Source organism: Ranitomeya variabilis, chromosome 3 (genome assembly GCF_051348905.1).
Source record: "Ranitomeya variabilis isolate aRanVar5 chromosome 3, aRanVar5.hap1, whole genome shotgun sequence".
NCBI classification, from domain to species: Eukaryota; Metazoa; Chordata; class Amphibia; order Anura; family Dendrobatidae; genus Ranitomeya; species Ranitomeya variabilis.
In genome coordinates this window covers 29,748,661-29,767,446 of record NC_135234.1, presented here as the reverse complement: position 1 = coordinate 29,767,446, position 18,786 = coordinate 29,748,661, and the positions used below count along the sequence as shown (strand labels likewise).

Here is an 18,786-nt window from a genome sequence, read left to right as displayed (position 1 = left end):
AAGACAACAAATGAACTTTTTGGAAGGTGTATGTCCCATTACATCTGGCGTAGTAGTAACAGGATTTCAGGAAGGGAACAACATTTCAACAGTAGGATATGGTGGCGGTAGTGTGATGGTCTGATGTTGTTTTGCTCCTTCAGTACCTGGAAGACTTGCTTTGGTAAATGGAACCATGAATGCTGAATATCGCCAGGAGGCGCTCACGGCCCGGTTAGAGTAGCTTAAACCCTTTTTTCTTTATGTTTTCCCTGCATTGAGGATTCCGCGTTGGATTCAGTATTCTGATCATTGATCAGCTTCATCTACACAATAAGTCGTTAAATCAGACTTTATTCATATTGGACATTGTTTTGGACTCTTCCCCCCCCCCCCCCCCTCACTTAATTCTACTAATATTTTTTTTTTGATACTAATATTGGACTTCCTTTTTATGCTGCAATTTGCTTTTCTAATAGTGCAGTTAATATTGTGATATCTGTCCATTGTACTTGATTCATCCTGTACAATGGACTATTTGATTCAAAGCCTGAATCCCAGATGACTACTACACTGCTCAAAAAAATAAAGGGAACACTTAAACAAGAGAATATAACTCCAAGTAAATCAAACTCCTGTGAAATCAAACTGTCCACTTAAGAAGCAACACTGTTTGACAATTTCACATGCTGTTGTGCAAATGGAATAGAAAACAGATGGAAATTATTGGCAATTATCAAGACACCCTCAATAAAGGAGTGGTTCTGCAGGTGGGGACCACAGACCACATCTCAGTAGCTTTCTGGCTGATGTTTTGGTTACTTGTGAATGTTGGTTGTGCTTTCACACTCGTGGTAGCATGAGACGGACTCTACAACCCACACAAGTGGCTCAGGTAGTGCAGCTCACCCAGGATGGCACATCAATGCGAGCTGTGTCAAGAAGGTTTGCTGTGTCTGTCAGCGTAGTGTCCAGAGGCTGGAGGCGCTACCAGGAGACAGGCCAGTACACCAGGAGATGTGGAGGGGGCCGTAGGAGGGCAACAACCCAGCAGCAGGACCGCTACCTCCACCTTTGTGCAAGGAGGAACAGGAGGAGCACTGCCAGAGCCCTGCAAAATGACCTCCAGCAGGCCACAAATGTGCATGTGTTAGCACAAGTCGGCTAGAATCCGACTCCATGAGGGTGGTTTGAGTGCCCGATGTCCACAGATGGGGCTTGTGCTCACAGTCCAACACTGTGCAGTATGCTTGGCATTTGCACAGAACACCAGGATTGGCAAATTCACCACTGGCGCCCTGTGCTTTTCACAGATGAAAGCAGGTTCACACTGAGCACATGTGACAAACGTGACAGAGTCTGGAGACGCCGTGGAGAGCGATCTGCTGCCTGCAACATCCTTCAGCATTACCGGTTTGGCAGTGGGTCAGTAATGGTGTGGGGTGGCATTTCTTTGGAGGGCCACACAGCCCTCCATGTGCTCGCCATTAGGTACCGAGATGAGAACCTCAGACCCCCTTGTGAGGACATATGCTGGTGCGGTTTGCCCTGGGTTCCTCCTAATGCAGGACAATGCCAGACCTCATGTGGCTGGAGTGTGTCCGCAGTTCCTGCAAGATGAAGGCATTGAGGCTATGGACTGGCCCTCCTGTTCCCCAGACCTGAATTCGATTGAGCACATCTGGGACATCATGTCTCGCTCCATCCACCAACGTCACGTTGCACCACAGACTGTCCAGGAGTTGGCGGATGCTTTAGTCCAGGTCTGGGAGGAGATCCCTCAGGAGACCATCCGCCACCTCATCAGCAGCATGCCCAAACATTGTAGGGGGGTCATACAGGCACGTGAAGGCCACATACAATGCTGAGCATCTTTTCCTTTTCATGAGGCATTTCCACTGAAGTTGGATCAGATTGTAGTTTGATTTTCCACTTTGATTTTGAGTATCATTCCAAATCCAGACCTCCGTGGGACATTCATTTTGATTTACATTGATAATTGTTATGTTTTATTGTGATGAACACATTCCACTATGCAATAAAAATTTGCAACTGGAATATTTTATTCAGAGTTATCTAGGATGTGGTATTTTAGTGTTCCTTTTATTTTTTTGAGCAGTGTATATGCATATACGGCGACACACAATAGGAGGATACAATTCTATTTTCTGCATGAAAGTTACTCATCTCCTCAACTGCAGAAAATGGGCCACCACCTTCATAGCAGGCGTCACAGTTGTAGGATACCAGGCGCAGATTTTTGGCAGATAACATGTTCACTTGTTGGATATTTTGATGACCCCCCACCCCACATACCCCAGATGTCTAGAAGAACCACTGAAGACTAATCATAACTGCATATTTTTTTCTTGCTTGGAAGGCAATAGTTAGATGGGAAACCATCAGCCCTCTCTTCCCAGTGGAAGAAAATCTGAATTCAGGGAAACTATGAAAAAGGAGATTTTTGTGTACTCACCGTAAAATCTCTTTCTCTTAGCCTCTAATTGGGGGACACAGGACCATGGGTGTTATGCTGCTGTCCACTAGGAGGCGACACTATGCATAATCTGAAAAAGATTAACTGTGGCTCCTCCTGTGCAGTATACACCCCTGGAAGGCATCAGCCTTCTCCAGTTTTGTGCAAAAGCAGTAGGAGGAACGTAACATGAATAACATAATTATGCCTGTAAGAAGGCAACTATGTACGAGCTCAAGAAACAATATGAGAACTCAACAGTTACAACAGCCCGGAAAGGGCAACAGGGTGGGAGCTGTGTCCCACAATTAGAGGCTAAGAGAAAGAGATTTTACGGTGAGTACACAAAAATCTCCTTTACTCTGTCGCCTCATTGGGGGACACAGGACCATGGGACGTCCTAAAGCAGTCCCTGGGTGGGAAGCAATGGACGAATATTGTGCAGACAGGCCCGTACACTTAGGGCACCGCCGCCTGCAGGACACGTCTACCCAGGCTCGCGTCCGCTGAGGACTGGGTATGAACCCTGTAGTGTTTAGTAAACGTGTGTAAGCTAGTCCAAGTGGCCGCCTTACACACTTGTTGTGCCGAAGCCTGGTGCCGAATGGCCCAGGAGGCCCCTACCGCCCGTGTAGAGTGTGCCGTAATGCCGGCTGGAAGAGGAGAATTCTTAAGGCGATACGCCTCTTGTATGGTGGATTTGATCCACCTGGCAAGAGTAGCTTTGGAAGCTGGCATACCCTTGTGGCCGCCTTCCGGAAGGAGGAAAAAGGGAATCAGACCTCCGGAAGGACGCAGTCCTAGACACGTATATACGCAAAGCCCTGACAAGGTCAAGCGTATGCAGAGCCTTCTCCACTCTATGAACCGGAACCGGACAAAGGGATGGTAGTGAAATTTCCTCATTGAGGTGGAAGTCAGACACAACCTTCGGGAGGAAGGATGGGACCGTACGAAGAACTACCTTGTCCTGGTGAAATGCCAGGAAAGGCCGTCTGCAGGAAAGTGCTGTCAGTTCAGACACCCTGCGTAGCGAGGTGATTGCCACCAGGAAAACCACCTTCTGGGAAAGAAGGCGGAGCGGGACCTCCTTAAGAGGTTCGAAGGATGGTTCCTGCAATGCTGTCAGGACCAGGTTGAGGTCCCACGTTTCTAGTGGTCGTCTGTAGGGGGGAACCAATCGGGAAACCCCCTGAAGGAAAGTCCTTACTTGCGGCTTGGTAGCAATGCGCCTTTGGAAAAGCACTGAGAGGGCTGACACCTGGCTCTTAAGCGAGCCCAAGGACAGCCTGGCCTCCAGACCCGATTGGAGAAAAACCAAGTACTTTGGGTATGGAATAAGGGAGTGGGATCTGGCCACGATATTCGCACCAGGTAAAGAAAGCTTTCCAGGTACGGTAATAAATCTTGGCAGAGGCTGGTTTCCATGCTCTGATCATGGTTCCAATGACATCTGCCGAGAGCCCTGCCTGGGTTAGAACCCAGGTCTCAAGGGCCACGCCGTCAAATTGAGAGCCCCTGAGTTCTGGTGGTAGAACGGCCTTTGTGATAGAAGATCGTGGCGGTCGGGGAGACGCCAAGGGGCGTCTGCTGTGAGTTGTACGATGTCGGCGTACCATGTGCGTCTGGGCCAGTCTGGTGCAATGAGGATGGTTGGAACTCCCTCTTGTTTGATCTTCCTCACCACTCTGGATATCAGGGGGAGAGGTGGAAAAATGTACAGAAGCTGGAACTGGGTCCAGTCCTGAACCAGAGCGTCTGCTCCGAGCGACCGCGGATCGTGTGTTCTGGCAATGAAGTTGGAGACCTTGGCATTGAAATGGGATGCCATTAGGTCCACATCCGGGGTCCCCCAGCGGAGACAGATCTGTTGAAAAATTTCGGGATGGAGAGACCACTCTCCCGAGTCTATTCCTTGTCGGCTGAGGAAGTCTGCTTCCCAGTTGTCCACACCCGGAATGTGGACCGCCGAAAGGACCGACCCTGTGTCCTCCGCCCAGCGGAGGATATGTGACACTTCCCGCATCGCCTGGGTACTGCGGGTCCCCCCTTGATGATTCACATATGCCACAGCCGTGGCATTGTCCGACTGTATCCTGATGTAAGAGGCTGCCAGTAAGTGATGGAAGGCCCTCAATGCCAGTAGGATGGCACAAATTTCCAGGATGTTGATGGGCATGGTCGCTTCCGCTGGGGACCATTTGCCCTGTGCCCTGTGGTGTAGGTGCACCGCACCCCAACCCGTCAGGCTCGCGTCGGTGGTCAGGACCTTCCATTGACCTGAGAGAAAGGATTTCCCCTTTGCTAGCGAGGTTGGCTTGAGCCACCAGTGCAGGGACCTCCTGGTTGACGACGTTAGCTGGAACTCCCTGTCGAGAGAAAAGGGATTCCGGTCCCAGGACTTGAGAATGGCTAGTTGGAGAGGTCTGAGGTGAAACTGGGCAAATGGGACAGCTTCTATTGCCGCTGCCATCTTGCCGAGAACTCTCATGGCAAACCGGAGAGATCGAGGGGGTTTGCGGAGGAGGGTGCGAACTGCTAGTCGGAGAGCCAGTGCCTTGTCCTTGGGAAGGAGCACTAGACCCCTGGAGGTGTTGAATAACATTCCCAGGAAGGTCAGGGACTGACTCGGGGTTGGTGATGACTTTTGTAGGTTGATTAACCAGCCCATGCGACTGAGAGTATCGGTTGTGATTGAGACGCTGAGCTCGCAGTCCTTGAAGGTGGGAGCCTTGATGAGTAGATCGTCCAGGTATGGAACGACTACTATGCCTCTGGAGTGCAGGACGTCCATGGTGGCTGCCATGACCTTGGTGAACACTCTGGGAGCCGTGGCGAGTCCAAAGGGGAGAGCCACGAATTGGTAGTGGTCCTGGCCTATTGCGAACCTGAGAAACCTCTGATGGGCAGGTGCAATGGGTATATGCAGGTATGCGTCTTGTATGTCTATGGAGGCGAGATATTCTCCCTTCTCCATGGACGCAATGATGGACCGAAGGGACTCCATGCGGAAATGACGGACCCGTACATATTTGTTGAGCTGTTTTAGGTCTAGTATGGGCCGTACACTGCCTCCTTTCTTGGGAACTACGAACAGATTGGAGTAGAACCCTCGGAAACGGTCGGTCGTGGGTACCGGTACTATGACTCCTGATTGACAAAGCGAGGAGACCGCTTGGTGGTAGGCTCGAGCCTTGGCTGGCGGTTTTGGGGGGACAGAGAGGAAGAACCGGTCCGGTGGGTTGGAGGTGAAGTCTTTTTTGTATCCGGAAGACACTAGTTCCGTGACCCACCTGTCTTCTGTAATAGGCAGCCAGACTTGATGAAAGAGCAAAAGTCGGCCGCCTACTGGTGTGGTGTCTTCCGGAGTCCGTGAGTCATGAGGAGGAGAAGGTCTGAGATTTTCCTCCTCTGGGCTTAGACTGGCCTGCTTTTGACTGCCAGGTCTTGTCCGACCTTTGCGTCGATCGTGAGTTGTCCCTGCGTGGGGAACGGTTACGATTTTGTACTGGACGCGAGACGGACCAGCCGGAGGAATTCCGAAAGGATCGGAATCGAGTTTGGTTACGCTTCTTGTAAGTGCGTTTAGGTTTCAGTTGGGGAAGAGAAGTACTCTTACCCCCTGTGGCGTTGGATATCATAGTGTCCAACTGTTCACCGAAAAGTCTCCCACTGAGGTAGGGGAGGTGCGTGAGGGACTTCTTTGAGGCTGCGTCCGCTTTCCATTCCCGCAGCCAGAGGATACGCCGAATCGTGATGGCGTTTGATGCTATCCCCGCGACTCCCCTTGCTGAATCCAGAGCTGCATGGAGCATGTAATCTGCTACAACAGCAATTTGAACCGCTTGGTCCGACAGTTCAGGAGCGGATGCTTGGAAGGCTTGTAAATTGTTTGCCCAGGCCAGGATGGCCTTGGCAGCCCAAACTGAGGCGAACGCGGGAGCCAGGGATGCCCCTGCAGCCTCGAAAATTGAACGAGCCATGCGTTCTACCTGCCGGTCTGCTGCGTCCCTTAGGGTTGAGCTATCTGGCAGTGAAAGGAGGGTCTGTGCTGCTAGCCTGGAGACTGGGGGATCCACTTCAGGTGGATCTGTCCATTCCTTGGTGTCCTTCTGTGGGAAGGGGTACCTCGCCTCCAGATATTTGCGATTAGCGAATTTTTTCTCAGGCTGTGAGAGCTGTTTTTTAAGGATCGCCTTAAACTCTGGGTGGTTAGAAAAAACCTTAGGCGGCTTCAGAGGTCCTTCAAAGGAAATCTGATGTTCTGGGGCCTCTGGTGGCGGATCAGAAATGTCCAGCACCCGATGGATGGACGATATTATGTCCTCAACTAGCGCTGTATTGCTAGGAGGGATTGGGATCAGGGACCCCTCAGTTTCTCTGTCTGAATCAGAGTCGCAGATGCCTTCCGAATTCTGTGTATCACTGAGGCGTCCCCTGCTGAGTGAGCTGGGGAGGAGGCCTTCTCTGGTTGGGGATTGCGGAGATCTGCATTGTCTGTCCCTGGAATGGGACGGTCTAGATGACCTGGAGCAACGGTGTCTCTCCCTAGAGGGGGATGACCGTGTGCTATGGGATGACGCAGATGGACTTGATCTATGGATCCGCTTGCGTCCTGACCTAGACGTGGATGTGCCAGGGGCATCTTGTTCCTGAGTCAAGCTCTCCCGTTGTTGGGTAACGGTCATAGCCGGGGCATGACCCTGCAGAGCCTGAAGCAATGTGGAAGTTAGGTTATCTATAGACTGCGTCATAGATTGCGATAACTGAGTAGCCCATTCCGGTGTGGCATTAGACACCGAGGCATTGGCAGGGGCTTCTTGAGGCTGTGACACAGTAGTTTGTATACAGTTCTGACAATGCGGGTACGTGCTGCTACTGGGGAGAGCGGTCCCGCAGGCTGTGCAGAATGCATAATAGCAGTTCTGCCTGGTTCTCTTAGACCTTGAGCCCGGCATAGTGCACAGAGTGCAGAAGTGCTGCCAGCAGATGGACCTTACAGGGGTAGAGAACCTACAGGGGAGCCTTATAGGTAATATGGATTCACAGCTGAGTAAAGATAACCCAGCTGTGATCTTACCCCACCAGTGTACCCCTAGGTCCAGCGCCGAAAATCCACAGTCCTGTGCCCCCCGGAGACTGGCTGCCTGGTCCTGCAGACCGGGAGATGCAGGGTTAATCTGCAGCCGAAAATGGCTGCAGAGACAGAGGAGAGAGGAGAAGGGGGCGGAGAGCTGGAAAAAGGCGGCAAGGCTATAAAAAACCCGCCCTTTCTGTCTCGATCCGCCCCTTGTATGACACTGTAGAGTGTCATATTTGTCATCCGGGGGGGCGGGCCGGGGGGCGGAGAGGAGGCTGCTGCTTCAGCTAGGCCGAAGCCGGGGCCTAAATTAGATGCCTGAGGCCCAGAAGGGCTCCAGGCCGGCGCGAAAGTCCGGGAGGGGGTCGGATCTGAACTGGACCCCTCCGGATTTGAAGGCAGGATGGCGGTGGGGCTATAAGCGGAAGGGGGAGCCCGGCTGGGGTCCCCCTGAGGCAGTATAGAGCTGGTGCTGCCGCAGAGACAGGGACGCAGGGAACCCTGTGTCTGTATGTGCCATGCCTGCCTGCACTCCCCCCGGCCCCAACAGGAGCCCGCAGCTGGGCTGGGGTCCCTGGATGCAGGCGCAGTGTGCTGGCCCATTGCTGGGAGCTGTAGGATGCTGCCTGTACAGGCCTTACCTGAGGTGTCTCAACCTAATACCCCCAGAGGGGGATAGGGAGGGTGCTTGTGTCACCTTCAGGGGCCTTTATCCTCGCCTCGACCTCAACCCAGAAACCAAAAGGAATTGGGGAAGGAGGGGGGTCTCGACTTCGAACCAACACCCGAGAGGTTGGGGAAGGAGCAGCATGGGGAATAGCCGTCTCAACTTCAACTGGGCACCCCATAATAGGGGGCCGAGAAAGGAGCCATGCCGGGGGTCTCACAGGAGACCCTCTTTTCTTCATCTGTAATCCCGTCGGAAAACGGGAAACGGAGTAAAACGGAGTAAAAATCCGTTAGGTGTGCCTCCTTTGCGACACTAAGCAAAAACTGGAGAAGGCTGATGCCGTCCAGGGGTGTATACTGCACAGGAGGAGCCACAGTTAATCTTTTTCAGATTATGCATAGTGTCGCCTCCTAGTGGACAGCAGCATAACACCCATGGTCCTGTGTCCCCCAATGAGGCGACAGAGTAAGAAATAGTGTATAAGAACAGGGTTTTCTCCTAGAAGTTCTCCAAGGTTTGAGGATCATTGTGTCTTCTCTGACTTCTTATCCACTAGTCACTCTTGGGATACGAGTTATGCGATTTGGATAAGCGCTTCCCCTAGTCTCTCACTGGTCGATACAAGGCTGGGAGTAGTAATGGGTTTAAGAGGTTTCCATAGGTGGTCACCTGCTTGATAGTAATTGATCCTATGCCTGTGAATGTTATGCAAACACCAAACTGCACGTACTCAATTAACCCTTTAACGACCAGGTGTATTTCAGGGGTTTTTTTTCTTGTTTTTGCTCCCCTTCTTCCCAGAGGCATAACTTTTTTATTTTTTGGTCAATATGGCAATGTGAGGACTTGTCTTTTTGAGAAACAAGTTGTACTTTTTGAATAACACTATTGGTTTTAACATATCATGTATTGGAAAACGGGAAAAAAATCCAAGTGTGGTGAAATGGGAAAAAAAAAGTGAAATTCCAGTTTGGGTTTTTTTTTTTTTTTTTTTTTACCATGTTCACTAAATGCTAAAGCTGATCTACCATTCGGATTCTCCAGGTCATTACGAGCTCACAGACACTAAACATGTATAGGTTCTTTTTTATTTAAGTGTTGAAAAAAAATTCCAAAATTTGTTTTAAAAAAAGTGCCATTTTCCGAGACCTGTAGCAACTCCATTTTTTATGATCTTAGCTTGGCTGAGGGCTTATTTCTTGTGCGGCAAGCTGACGTTTTTATGGATACCATTTTAGTGTAGATATGATCTTTTGATCACCCGTTATTGCAATCGCAGGCAATTCTGAATGCGGCAATAGCAAATATGAGATTTTTTTTTATTTTTTTTTATTGTTTTATTTTGAATGGGGTGAAAGGGAGGCGATTTGAACTTTTATATTTTTTATTTAATATTTTATTTTTATTTTTTACATGCTTCAATGGTCTTTATGGGAAACTAATAATTCGATCACCTGTGCTACACATAGGCTATGATCAAATCGCGCGTGTGTAGCAGAAATCGCCTTTGGTCGGCGCTCATAGCAATCTCTCAATGACAACAACCATAGAGGTCTGCTGTTAACCTCTGGTTGTCATGCCGACCCATCGGTGACCCACGATCATGTGACGGGGTCACCGATGGGCAGGATTAGAGTTAAACTAGTTAACAGCTGCGGTTGGATCGTGATTCCACTTACGGCTGTTGGGCGTACATGTCAGCTGTATAGATCAGCAGTCATGTGCCCGGAAAGGTGCGGGCTCAGCGCCTGAGCCGGCACCAAATAGGGGGAGTTGGACATGGGTATACTATTACGCCCAACGTTAAAAGGGGTTAATATGTGTTTATACCGTTTTATTGTATTGCAGCTTCTCACCTCAGTGGTCTTCTCTCGTGCTGCACATCCTTTACTTGAGCCTTCTTCAGGGCAAGGCAATCTTTAATCTTCTTTTGGGCAGCTTTGTAGTCAGAGATAATTCCTCTCATTCTCTCTTCCATGAGTGGCGAAAGTCTTAATACCATACCGTAAATCTAGACAGCAAAATGGATATTTACAGATCAAAGCCAATAGATATGGAAAGTGCTACATAGAAGCAGTATCTTGCACTTGAGTTCATCATCGAACATATAAAATTGGAAAGCTGTCCATACACATAGGAGATGGTCGGATTCCTTCTGTCACCAGTCATTTTTTCTAACTCCCTTATACGCACTTGCTCTGCAATGCCTGTGTGAATAATGCCGCATACAGATCATCATCTTTTGTGCACTAATATACCAAGCAATCATCCCCTCCATGGATTGGTAGGCCGGGAGTGATTGCTACATCGGTATTGCTGCACCTGTGTTTCAACCATCAGTAATCGGGTCCGCTGCACCGTGTCATTTTTTTGGAGCTTGAGCAGGTAATCATCTCTGCTTTTTATTCTGTGATTTTGCATAGGTAGGTTGGTAGAGGGAGGAATCACAAGATCAGTTTCTGACAGGTTCAGTTTCAGATAGAGGGAGGGCATGATGTCTGATCCTTCTCACCCCCGAGATCACTTGTCAGAAGGAAAATACGGAGGCTTCATACACATTAGATTGTCGGCCAGTCAGAAGACTTGGGTGTACAAAACACAAAAGCAGTTAAATATCGTAAAGTTTCAGGACATCACATCTTACCCGTGACCTTTTATTTGGCGTGTACAACTTTGCATTACAGAAGACCAGTCTCATATCTTTACACAGGTCATAAGGGTTATTGTAATTTTCTGCAGTCAAAGTTTCTTTGATGGTCCCAAAATCCATAGGAGTTTCAATAATGTCCTTGTAATCCTACAAAACATACAAAATGTGTAACTAAATCTTTACCTACATCCCATCTTCTCCCCTCACTGGCGATTAAGTGCTATTTTCAAGTAACGGGATACCCACAAGTCAGCAATTAATGGGGTAACAGCGATTAATCCCCCCCAATATAACATTTATCACCTATTCTGTGCATACGTGATGAATATAAATGGCTGAAATAAGATTTTTAGCATGCACTGTAAAACCTTAGTGTTCATTGGGGTTTCTGTGTCCCCCAAAGAAGCAACCAAGAAATTCATTGCCCCAAAAGACTCACAATCGCCCCCCAGACTCAAAAAGGTCAGAGTCAATAATAACCATTCCCTTACAGGAAACTGCTCCAGGTCCACCGGCTCTCTGAAGGGCTCAGAGTCTTCACAGTCTATTATAATGTCCACCAGGTCCATGCAGCGACTCTTCCAGGAATCAGCACTGTTCTCACCCTATTGAGAAAAAGGGATCATTAAATTCTTTGAATGTAATGAAGTCATGTCAGCGAACACGTACAGGCTTTATGCATGCGTCTCTTATTTTTGTAGAAACTTAAAATTAAAGATTTTAAATTGCTCTGTATGTGTGATCCACCGAACATGAAAACCTGGCCAGAAGTGGAGCTTCGTCTTATGCAAACTTAAGTTATATAATGAATAAATGAACGGCTGCATGTTGATAGGAAGAGCCGTACCTGTCTATCACACGACTCCTCTCCTGTCGTCGCCTCAGTGGTATTGCTCAAATCTGCAATGTTGGAAGAGCTCCCATCCCTGGAAAAAAAAATAAAATATATTTTTAATCTAATACTCTCCAGTGCTGGATGTGAGTGTGCAGCTCCCATCAGCATTGTGGAAGAGCTCATGTGCTACCAAGCATTTCACAATAATAGAAACTAGCAGTCCTGTGAACGCAGCTTATTTCCCCCACATGGACTAATATCCATGTGAATTGACCTCAGCACGCACCGGTGGGTGACACAATGGACTGTACTGATGTTCTGATCTACATTTTTGTATATATCTATATGAGAAGCTTGTAAGCATTCGATATTATCTGGGTATTTCTTTACCTACTCTTCATACTCAGGAATGTATAGAAGCCCCAGCTCCAGGGGAATACGGTCTGTGCATCACACTGAAGGATCCAGGCAATGGCTCCTTCCATCAGTCAGATGCACTAAGCCACAAGAACGTGAACCCTTAAGCAGCAGGAGCGCTCCTGTCTGCTCATTACCGCAGGGGAAAGCTCACATCTAAGGTTACATAAAAGTCTGGGTGTAATGCTTACATTATAAATTTTAGCAGCAAGTCTGTGATTTTCTTGGCGGACTCCGTGATGTTGCTGCCCGGTTCATTGAACGTCCTGGCGTTATGTTCAATGTATCTGACTTCCCAAATCAGAGTAGAAACCCTCCTGTAAGGAGAAAAAAAAACTAACGTGAATATTCAGACACAAGCCAATTTCTCTAAATATCCCATAAGTCATGAAGGAATAATAATAAAAAAAACTGCAAATCTTACCGGTAAAAGCGATTCACCAGCCTCATCCGTATGGTGCCGAGATCAGTAGGGTAAGCGATTATCATGCAATATGATGGGTAGACTGTTAAATCTACAGGTGCAGCAAACTGAGCCGCCATGTCTGTTACATAAGAAGTGGCACATGTCGAAAAGCAGAAAAAAACGTCAATCTAACAGTTATTATCCAGTGGATACACCGTACACTTCCTCCATCAGGCTGGGCACTAATTGTCTATGACTGGAGGATCGCAATACAACCGATTTGTAAAACCTCGCACCCGATGCCACACTTCACCCATAACTTGCACATTTGGCATCTCACCTAGATTAAGGAGCTGATCGATGCCGCATATGATTCGCTCACATTCACTGTCTTGGTTCCCTTCCCCCCATTCTCCTTCCTGGGGGGAATACAGCAAAGCATCTCGCTCCTCTTCGGTTATGGAGATGCTGGTTCCAGGTTCGTCGGGTGGAAGTACTAAAAGCAGACGGGGGTACAGAGTGAGTGATGAAATACCACAGAGGTCCTCCACTAATGGGCTGCTAAACTTTAACCTCCTTCCAAACAAGGCCAATTTGTGTTTTTTTTTTCTTTATACATAAATTTTGTTTTTATTTATTTTTTTAAACAAAGTTCCAGATTACTTTTAGCCACTTAAGCATGAAAAAAATTAGAAAAGAAAACACTTAAAGCCTGACTGTACAAAACGGAATATGAAACCAGTAAAAAAAAAAGTAAAATAAAGTACGTACTATCATCAGGAATGACATCCATGTCCCAAGGACTCAGCTTTTCAGTCTCTCCATTATCCCACCTGTGCGGAGAATTGTAAGGTACGTTTAGTGAGGAGAACGTGCACTGATGAGAGGACTCGGGGGTCTCTGCTCTTACTTCACTGTGTAGCACTGGAACAGGCTGTCGGGACAATCGGCTTGATACGGCTCCTGGTCGACCACTGTCCCGAACCACCATGCATCGTCTATAATAGACCGGAAGCGATCACCTAAACCCAGATGTAAACAAGATGTTAAGAAATTTCTTGGCTTTCCCCAAAGTATGTTGTCACATTGCAGGAGTGAAAATAACCGAAAAAACAAAAATACTTTTCCGGATACCTCATTGGGGACAATTTCCTTCCAGCAGGCTGCACCACCCTACTGGCTACTAGGTGTAGATTAGGACCTGCCTCTTTACACTGATCGCCTCTTTTCTCCTTTAGATTAGGGAAACAGATTGGAATAACCATTCTGTAAACATGTAGAATAGTCAACAACAGGTCAGATCTCCTGACCACCTGCTCACCAAAGAGCGTGACATGGAGCAAAGAGAATCCAAGATAAAACCTTTCCAGAACAGGCGAGTATAAGGCCTGTCTTGCATCCTTCTGCATTGAGCTGGCCCTCATCCCCTGCTGTTGTATTGTGCCGATATTTTTCATTCTCGGCCCACTTTATTATTTTTTTCTGATCCTTATTTGGTCATTCCACAGCAGACTGGGTGGGCCATCTGCTTCTTGTGGGATCAACACTGGCGGTACCCCAGCAGCACATCCTCCAGTATCAGCTGCTAGCCAACCACCATGCATGCTTTTAGGGAGGATCGCACACGGCAGCCTGCCCGGGAAGCCCTGGTTACTAATTAATACCTGCGCCCTATGTCAGAGCAAAAACTCATCTGGCCAACCGCTGTGTTCTGCACTACTCGTATTTGCCAGACTTACCTGTGTCCTCCCACTTAGGGGCCTCCCCGTGATCTACAAAGAAATCCACCCCCTTTCCTGCATAGCCTGTAACTGTACCCATCAGAGTCAGAACCGAACAATGTATCCAAATATTGGACAGTTCTGGAGCATTTACCTATGCAGGCAACTACCTAGTTCACTATCCAGAGTAACGTATTTTTCTGACCATAAGACGCACTTTTTTCCTCCAAATTTGGGAGGAAAGTGTGGGTGCATCTTATGGTAGGGATGTAAAGTGGGGGAGGGGGCAGCAGCGAGTGGGATTGCACTGGGAGGCAGGAGGCAGAAAAATGTCCCTGCCTGGCATCAGGAATCAGCTCTGGGGAAACCACATGGTCCTGATCATTAAAGTGCAGTGAACATTCATTAGCTGCTTCCCCGCCCACCTGTCAGCTGAGCCTGTGAGCCAGGAGCAGCAAATGAATACTCCTTCACAGGGACACACATGGTTTCCCCAGCGCTGGATTCCTGCAGCTGCTGGGGAGATGTGTGTCTGGTGGAGGAGGCAGCAGCAGGTGCCAGAGGGGACACAAGATCGCTGCATACCTGCCTGCAGGGGCTGTGCTGGATGCTGAGTGCTCCAGCACAAGGACCTGTGTGATGTCAGGAGTGGGCAGGCTGGAGCATCACATGGCAGCACAGAGCCCTCCCTCTTCTGATGTCATCACAGGTCCTGCAGACACCACACTATAATCTGCACGCTTCCTCCTGTGCTGTAGAGAGGCAACAAGAGGGAGGGCTCTGTGGTGTCATGGGATGGGATGCTCCAGCATTTTACCTCACCACAGCTGGCTGCCACAATTAAAAGGTTAGTCACTACAACACACAAAGCACTCTGCCACTTCTGTGGTGAACTATAACTCCCAGAATGCCATAGGATCTGCAGGACATGCTGGGAGTTATAGTTCTCCCATGGGTTCTTAAAGCAGCACTCCAGTGTTATTTGTCAGTGCTGGAGTGGTGCTTTAAATATAAGCCCTGTGCCCCCCATTCTTATACTCACCCTCCAGCGTCTTCATATAGTACTTTATTTACAGACACCACACTGGTCCCGTAGCTTCCAACATAATCGCATACTATTATATATAATAACACATATAGTATGTTATTAAATATTTTACCACCTTTTTTGCTTCAAATATTTTTTTCCCTATTTTCCACCTCTAAAACCAGGGTGCGTCTTATAGTCCGGTACGTCTTATAGTCAGAAAAATACGGTAAGTCAGATCCACTAGCTACTCTGCAGGAGCGTGGCAGATCATGGCAGGGGACCAAGTGACCTCGAGTGATTTCAAAGTCTTGGTCTCCATGTGTCCTAGGTGGCTCAAGGCATCTTGCTCCCCTTTTCCTGAGGCTCAACCACCACAAGACTTGGACCGGGACACCGACAAGGCATTTACGCTAAAGACATGGTCAATAGCTTATCAGTGTCATGAACCAGTCAGAGAAAGTAATGGAAGCAAGATTTCTCCTCCTGCAGAGACAGTGTCCTTCAGAATGGCCAGGCTACCAGAACAAATTTTATGCAGACAAGATCGTATTAAAAAAAATGTATTTTTTTTCTGTCCAGCACACTTCAGGGGCTCCAACAACTGTTATTGGAGGGCAAGTATCTGCTTTGTCTTGCTTACAGCTGCCGACTGTCCTGTTCAGACCCAAATCATCATTGTGACGATCTGTCACATTGTTAACTCAAGTTGCGTTACTTTGTCCTGCATTCAAGAGATCCTTTATTACTTAGCATTACAAAGCATCCCCACCCAGTAAACATTTTCGGGTGGGAGGTCATCATGTTTTCGGAACATGTGGACTCCGTAGGTCGTCTCTTACGAATACATGACTGAACTCATGAGAGGTTTCTTCTCCGGCATTGGCTTTTGTTTTTTTTTTCCGGGCCATCACTTTCTGGTCAGGAGTTACTGCTCAGATTCCTGTACAGGAGGGCTTTATTAAATTGTTGGGTTTTTTTTTTTTTTAATTTAAATTATCAAACCTCTTCAACATGCCCAAGAAGGATGGCTCACCTTATTCTGGAACCAAAAGTGTTGAACAAATGGCTTTGACTTCACTTCAAAATGGAGATCAGACAGGAGAATCAGTCAGCTGATTGAACATATCTAAGTTTTGAGTTTTTCTTGGGGGGGGGGGAGGGCACAAGACAGGAAAAAAATAAAAATAGTGTCCCCACTTTTTATTTTGATGGAAACATGACATTTCTAGCAAAGGCTCCCCTTTACATACAGGAAAACTCGATTGCATACGTCCGCATTAATGGAACATACCCGAATGCCAGTCAGTATGACGTGCATGATCATAAAACTGCCTCAAGACAAGGAAGTCTATCACATCCGGCATGTCATGGTATCTAAATCACAAAACAAAATGCATTTAGGAACGCAGTTATTTTTAGAGAGCATTATAACATTTTTATAAATTTAACTCACATTTGCAAAATTATATAAAAAAAGAACTCTAAATCCTCTCCTTGCCGTTACAATCTCTCATTTAATTTTCTACCAGGTCAAAGGAACAGACTACGTAATCATCTTCTCAGTCACAAGTAGCAATGATTCTGCAGGTCGCAGCCCTTGGCTGTCCAGTAATTACACCGGGAACAGATGTGTAGCCATCCGTGCAAAACAAGCCATAAAACATCACTAACCCACAGCTACCACTGCAGGGAAGATGTAGGGATGGGGAGGATGCAAGGGACAGCAGGAAAAGGAGCCGAAATATCACTAAAACTACAGTTTTGTTTTTAAAATACTGCATTTAAGGATTTTCATTGTTGACTGATTAACTCACAAGGGGTTGCACATTGCAGCATGTAATGTTTGCACAAAGTAATAGGTAACTCCATGGAAAAATTACAGAATAGGGATTTTTGTGTACTCACCTTAAAATCCTTTTCTCTGAGCCATTCATTGGGGGGGGGGGGGGGGGGGGACACAGACCACGGGGTGTACGCTGATGCCACTAGGAGGCTGACATTAAGTGATACAAAGAAAGTTAGCTCCTCCGCTGCAGTATACACCCTGCTGCTGGCTCTCAGCTAACCAGTTCGGTGCAAAAGCAGTAGGAGATCAATAACATAGGAGCGTATAGTATGTTATTATATATGAGAGTATAGCATGTCAGATTATAAAACAAGCATAAGCTAGTAACAGGGTGGGAGCTGTGTCCCCCAATGAATGGCTCGGAGAAAAGGATTTTACGGTGAGAAATCAAAAATCCCTATTTCTCCTTCGCCTCATTGGGGGACACAGAGCGTGGGACTTCCCAAAGCAGTCCCTGGGTAACCGCTACTTACAAGTGCGCCACCGCAGCCTGCTGAGTCTGCCTGCCCAGACTCACATCTGTGGAAGTGTGGGAATTATAGTGCTTCAAGAATGCATGCGGACTGGACGAATCCGCAAGCTTGCAGGCGTGCTTTGCCGACGCCTGGTGCCTAGAACCCTCGATAGACAAGGAGATAGATGTCAGACAAGGAGATAGGCTGACATCTAACACAGAAGGACGCCTGGACGATGAAACAAATCTACCAGGCAGCACGGTGGTTAGCACAGCAGCCTTGCAGCGCTGGAGTCCTGGGTTCAAACCCCACCAAGGACAACATCTGCAAAGAGTTTGTATGTTCTCTCCGTGTTTGTGTGGGTTTCCTCCGGGTTCTCCGGTTTCCTCCCACATTCCAAAGACATACTGATAGGGAATTTAGATTGTGAGCCTCAACGGGGACAGCAATGATAATGTGTGCAACCTGTAAAGCGCTGCGGAATATGTTAGCGCTATATAAAAATAAAGATTATTATATTAGTACCAGGCCAACATGGCCGATGAAACAGCTAAATCCTTCCTGTACACGTCAGAAAGCCTTCTTTTTACCGTCAGGGAGCCCAAATAAAGCGTCCAACCTTCGGAAGGACGCCGTCCACGAGACATACCTACTCAGAGTACTGACTTCGTCCAGAATATGGGGAACTCATTCCATTTTGTGGACTGGTGCCGAAAGATGAGGGAAGAACGATGCCCTCATAACAGTGCTAATACAATACCACCTTGGTAACAAGGGACGGGGATGGCCCAAGGATAACCTTGCCTTGAAGGTAATAAGGGAAAAAGTCTGAAAGAACAGAGCAGCTAGATCCGAAGACTCGTCAGGATGAAGATATCGCAGAGAAAAAAAAAAGGGCGACCTTCCCTGATAGTAGTCTGTCCGGATCAAAAGGAGTCTACTGTAAAGGTACCTTCACACTAAGCGACGCTGCAGCGATATCGACAACGATGCCGATCGCTGCAGCGTCGCTGTGTGGTCGCTGGAGAGCTGTCACACAGACCGCTCTCCAGCGACCAACGATGCCGAAGTCCCCGGGTAACCAGGGTAAACATCGGGTTGCTAAGCGCAGGGCCGCGCTTAGTAACCCGATGTTTACCCTGGTTACCAGTGTAAATGTGAAAAAACAAACACTACATACTTACATTCGTGTCCCCCGGCGTCCGCTTCCCTGCACTGTGT

General features: G+C 47.8%; 1 protein-coding gene across 1 annotated transcript in view; it reads right to left on the bottom strand.

The window, feature by feature from the left end:
• The window catches only part of BRWD1 (bromodomain and WD repeat domain containing 1), a 132,649-nt gene that overhangs the window by 7,278 nt on the left and 106,585 nt on the right, over positions 1-18,786 (bottom strand). Inside the window, 10 exon segments of the mRNA XM_077293874.1 lie at positions 10,062-10,216; positions 10,850-11,002; positions 11,347-11,460; positions 11,703-11,781; positions 12,299-12,424; positions 12,532-12,652; positions 12,854-13,009; positions 13,285-13,346; positions 13,424-13,535; positions 16,556-16,638. Coding sequence (XP_077149989.1) covers positions 10,062-10,216; positions 10,850-11,002; positions 11,347-11,460; positions 11,703-11,781; positions 12,299-12,424; positions 12,532-12,652; positions 12,854-13,009; positions 13,285-13,346; positions 13,424-13,535; positions 16,556-16,638 — 1,161 coding nt within the window.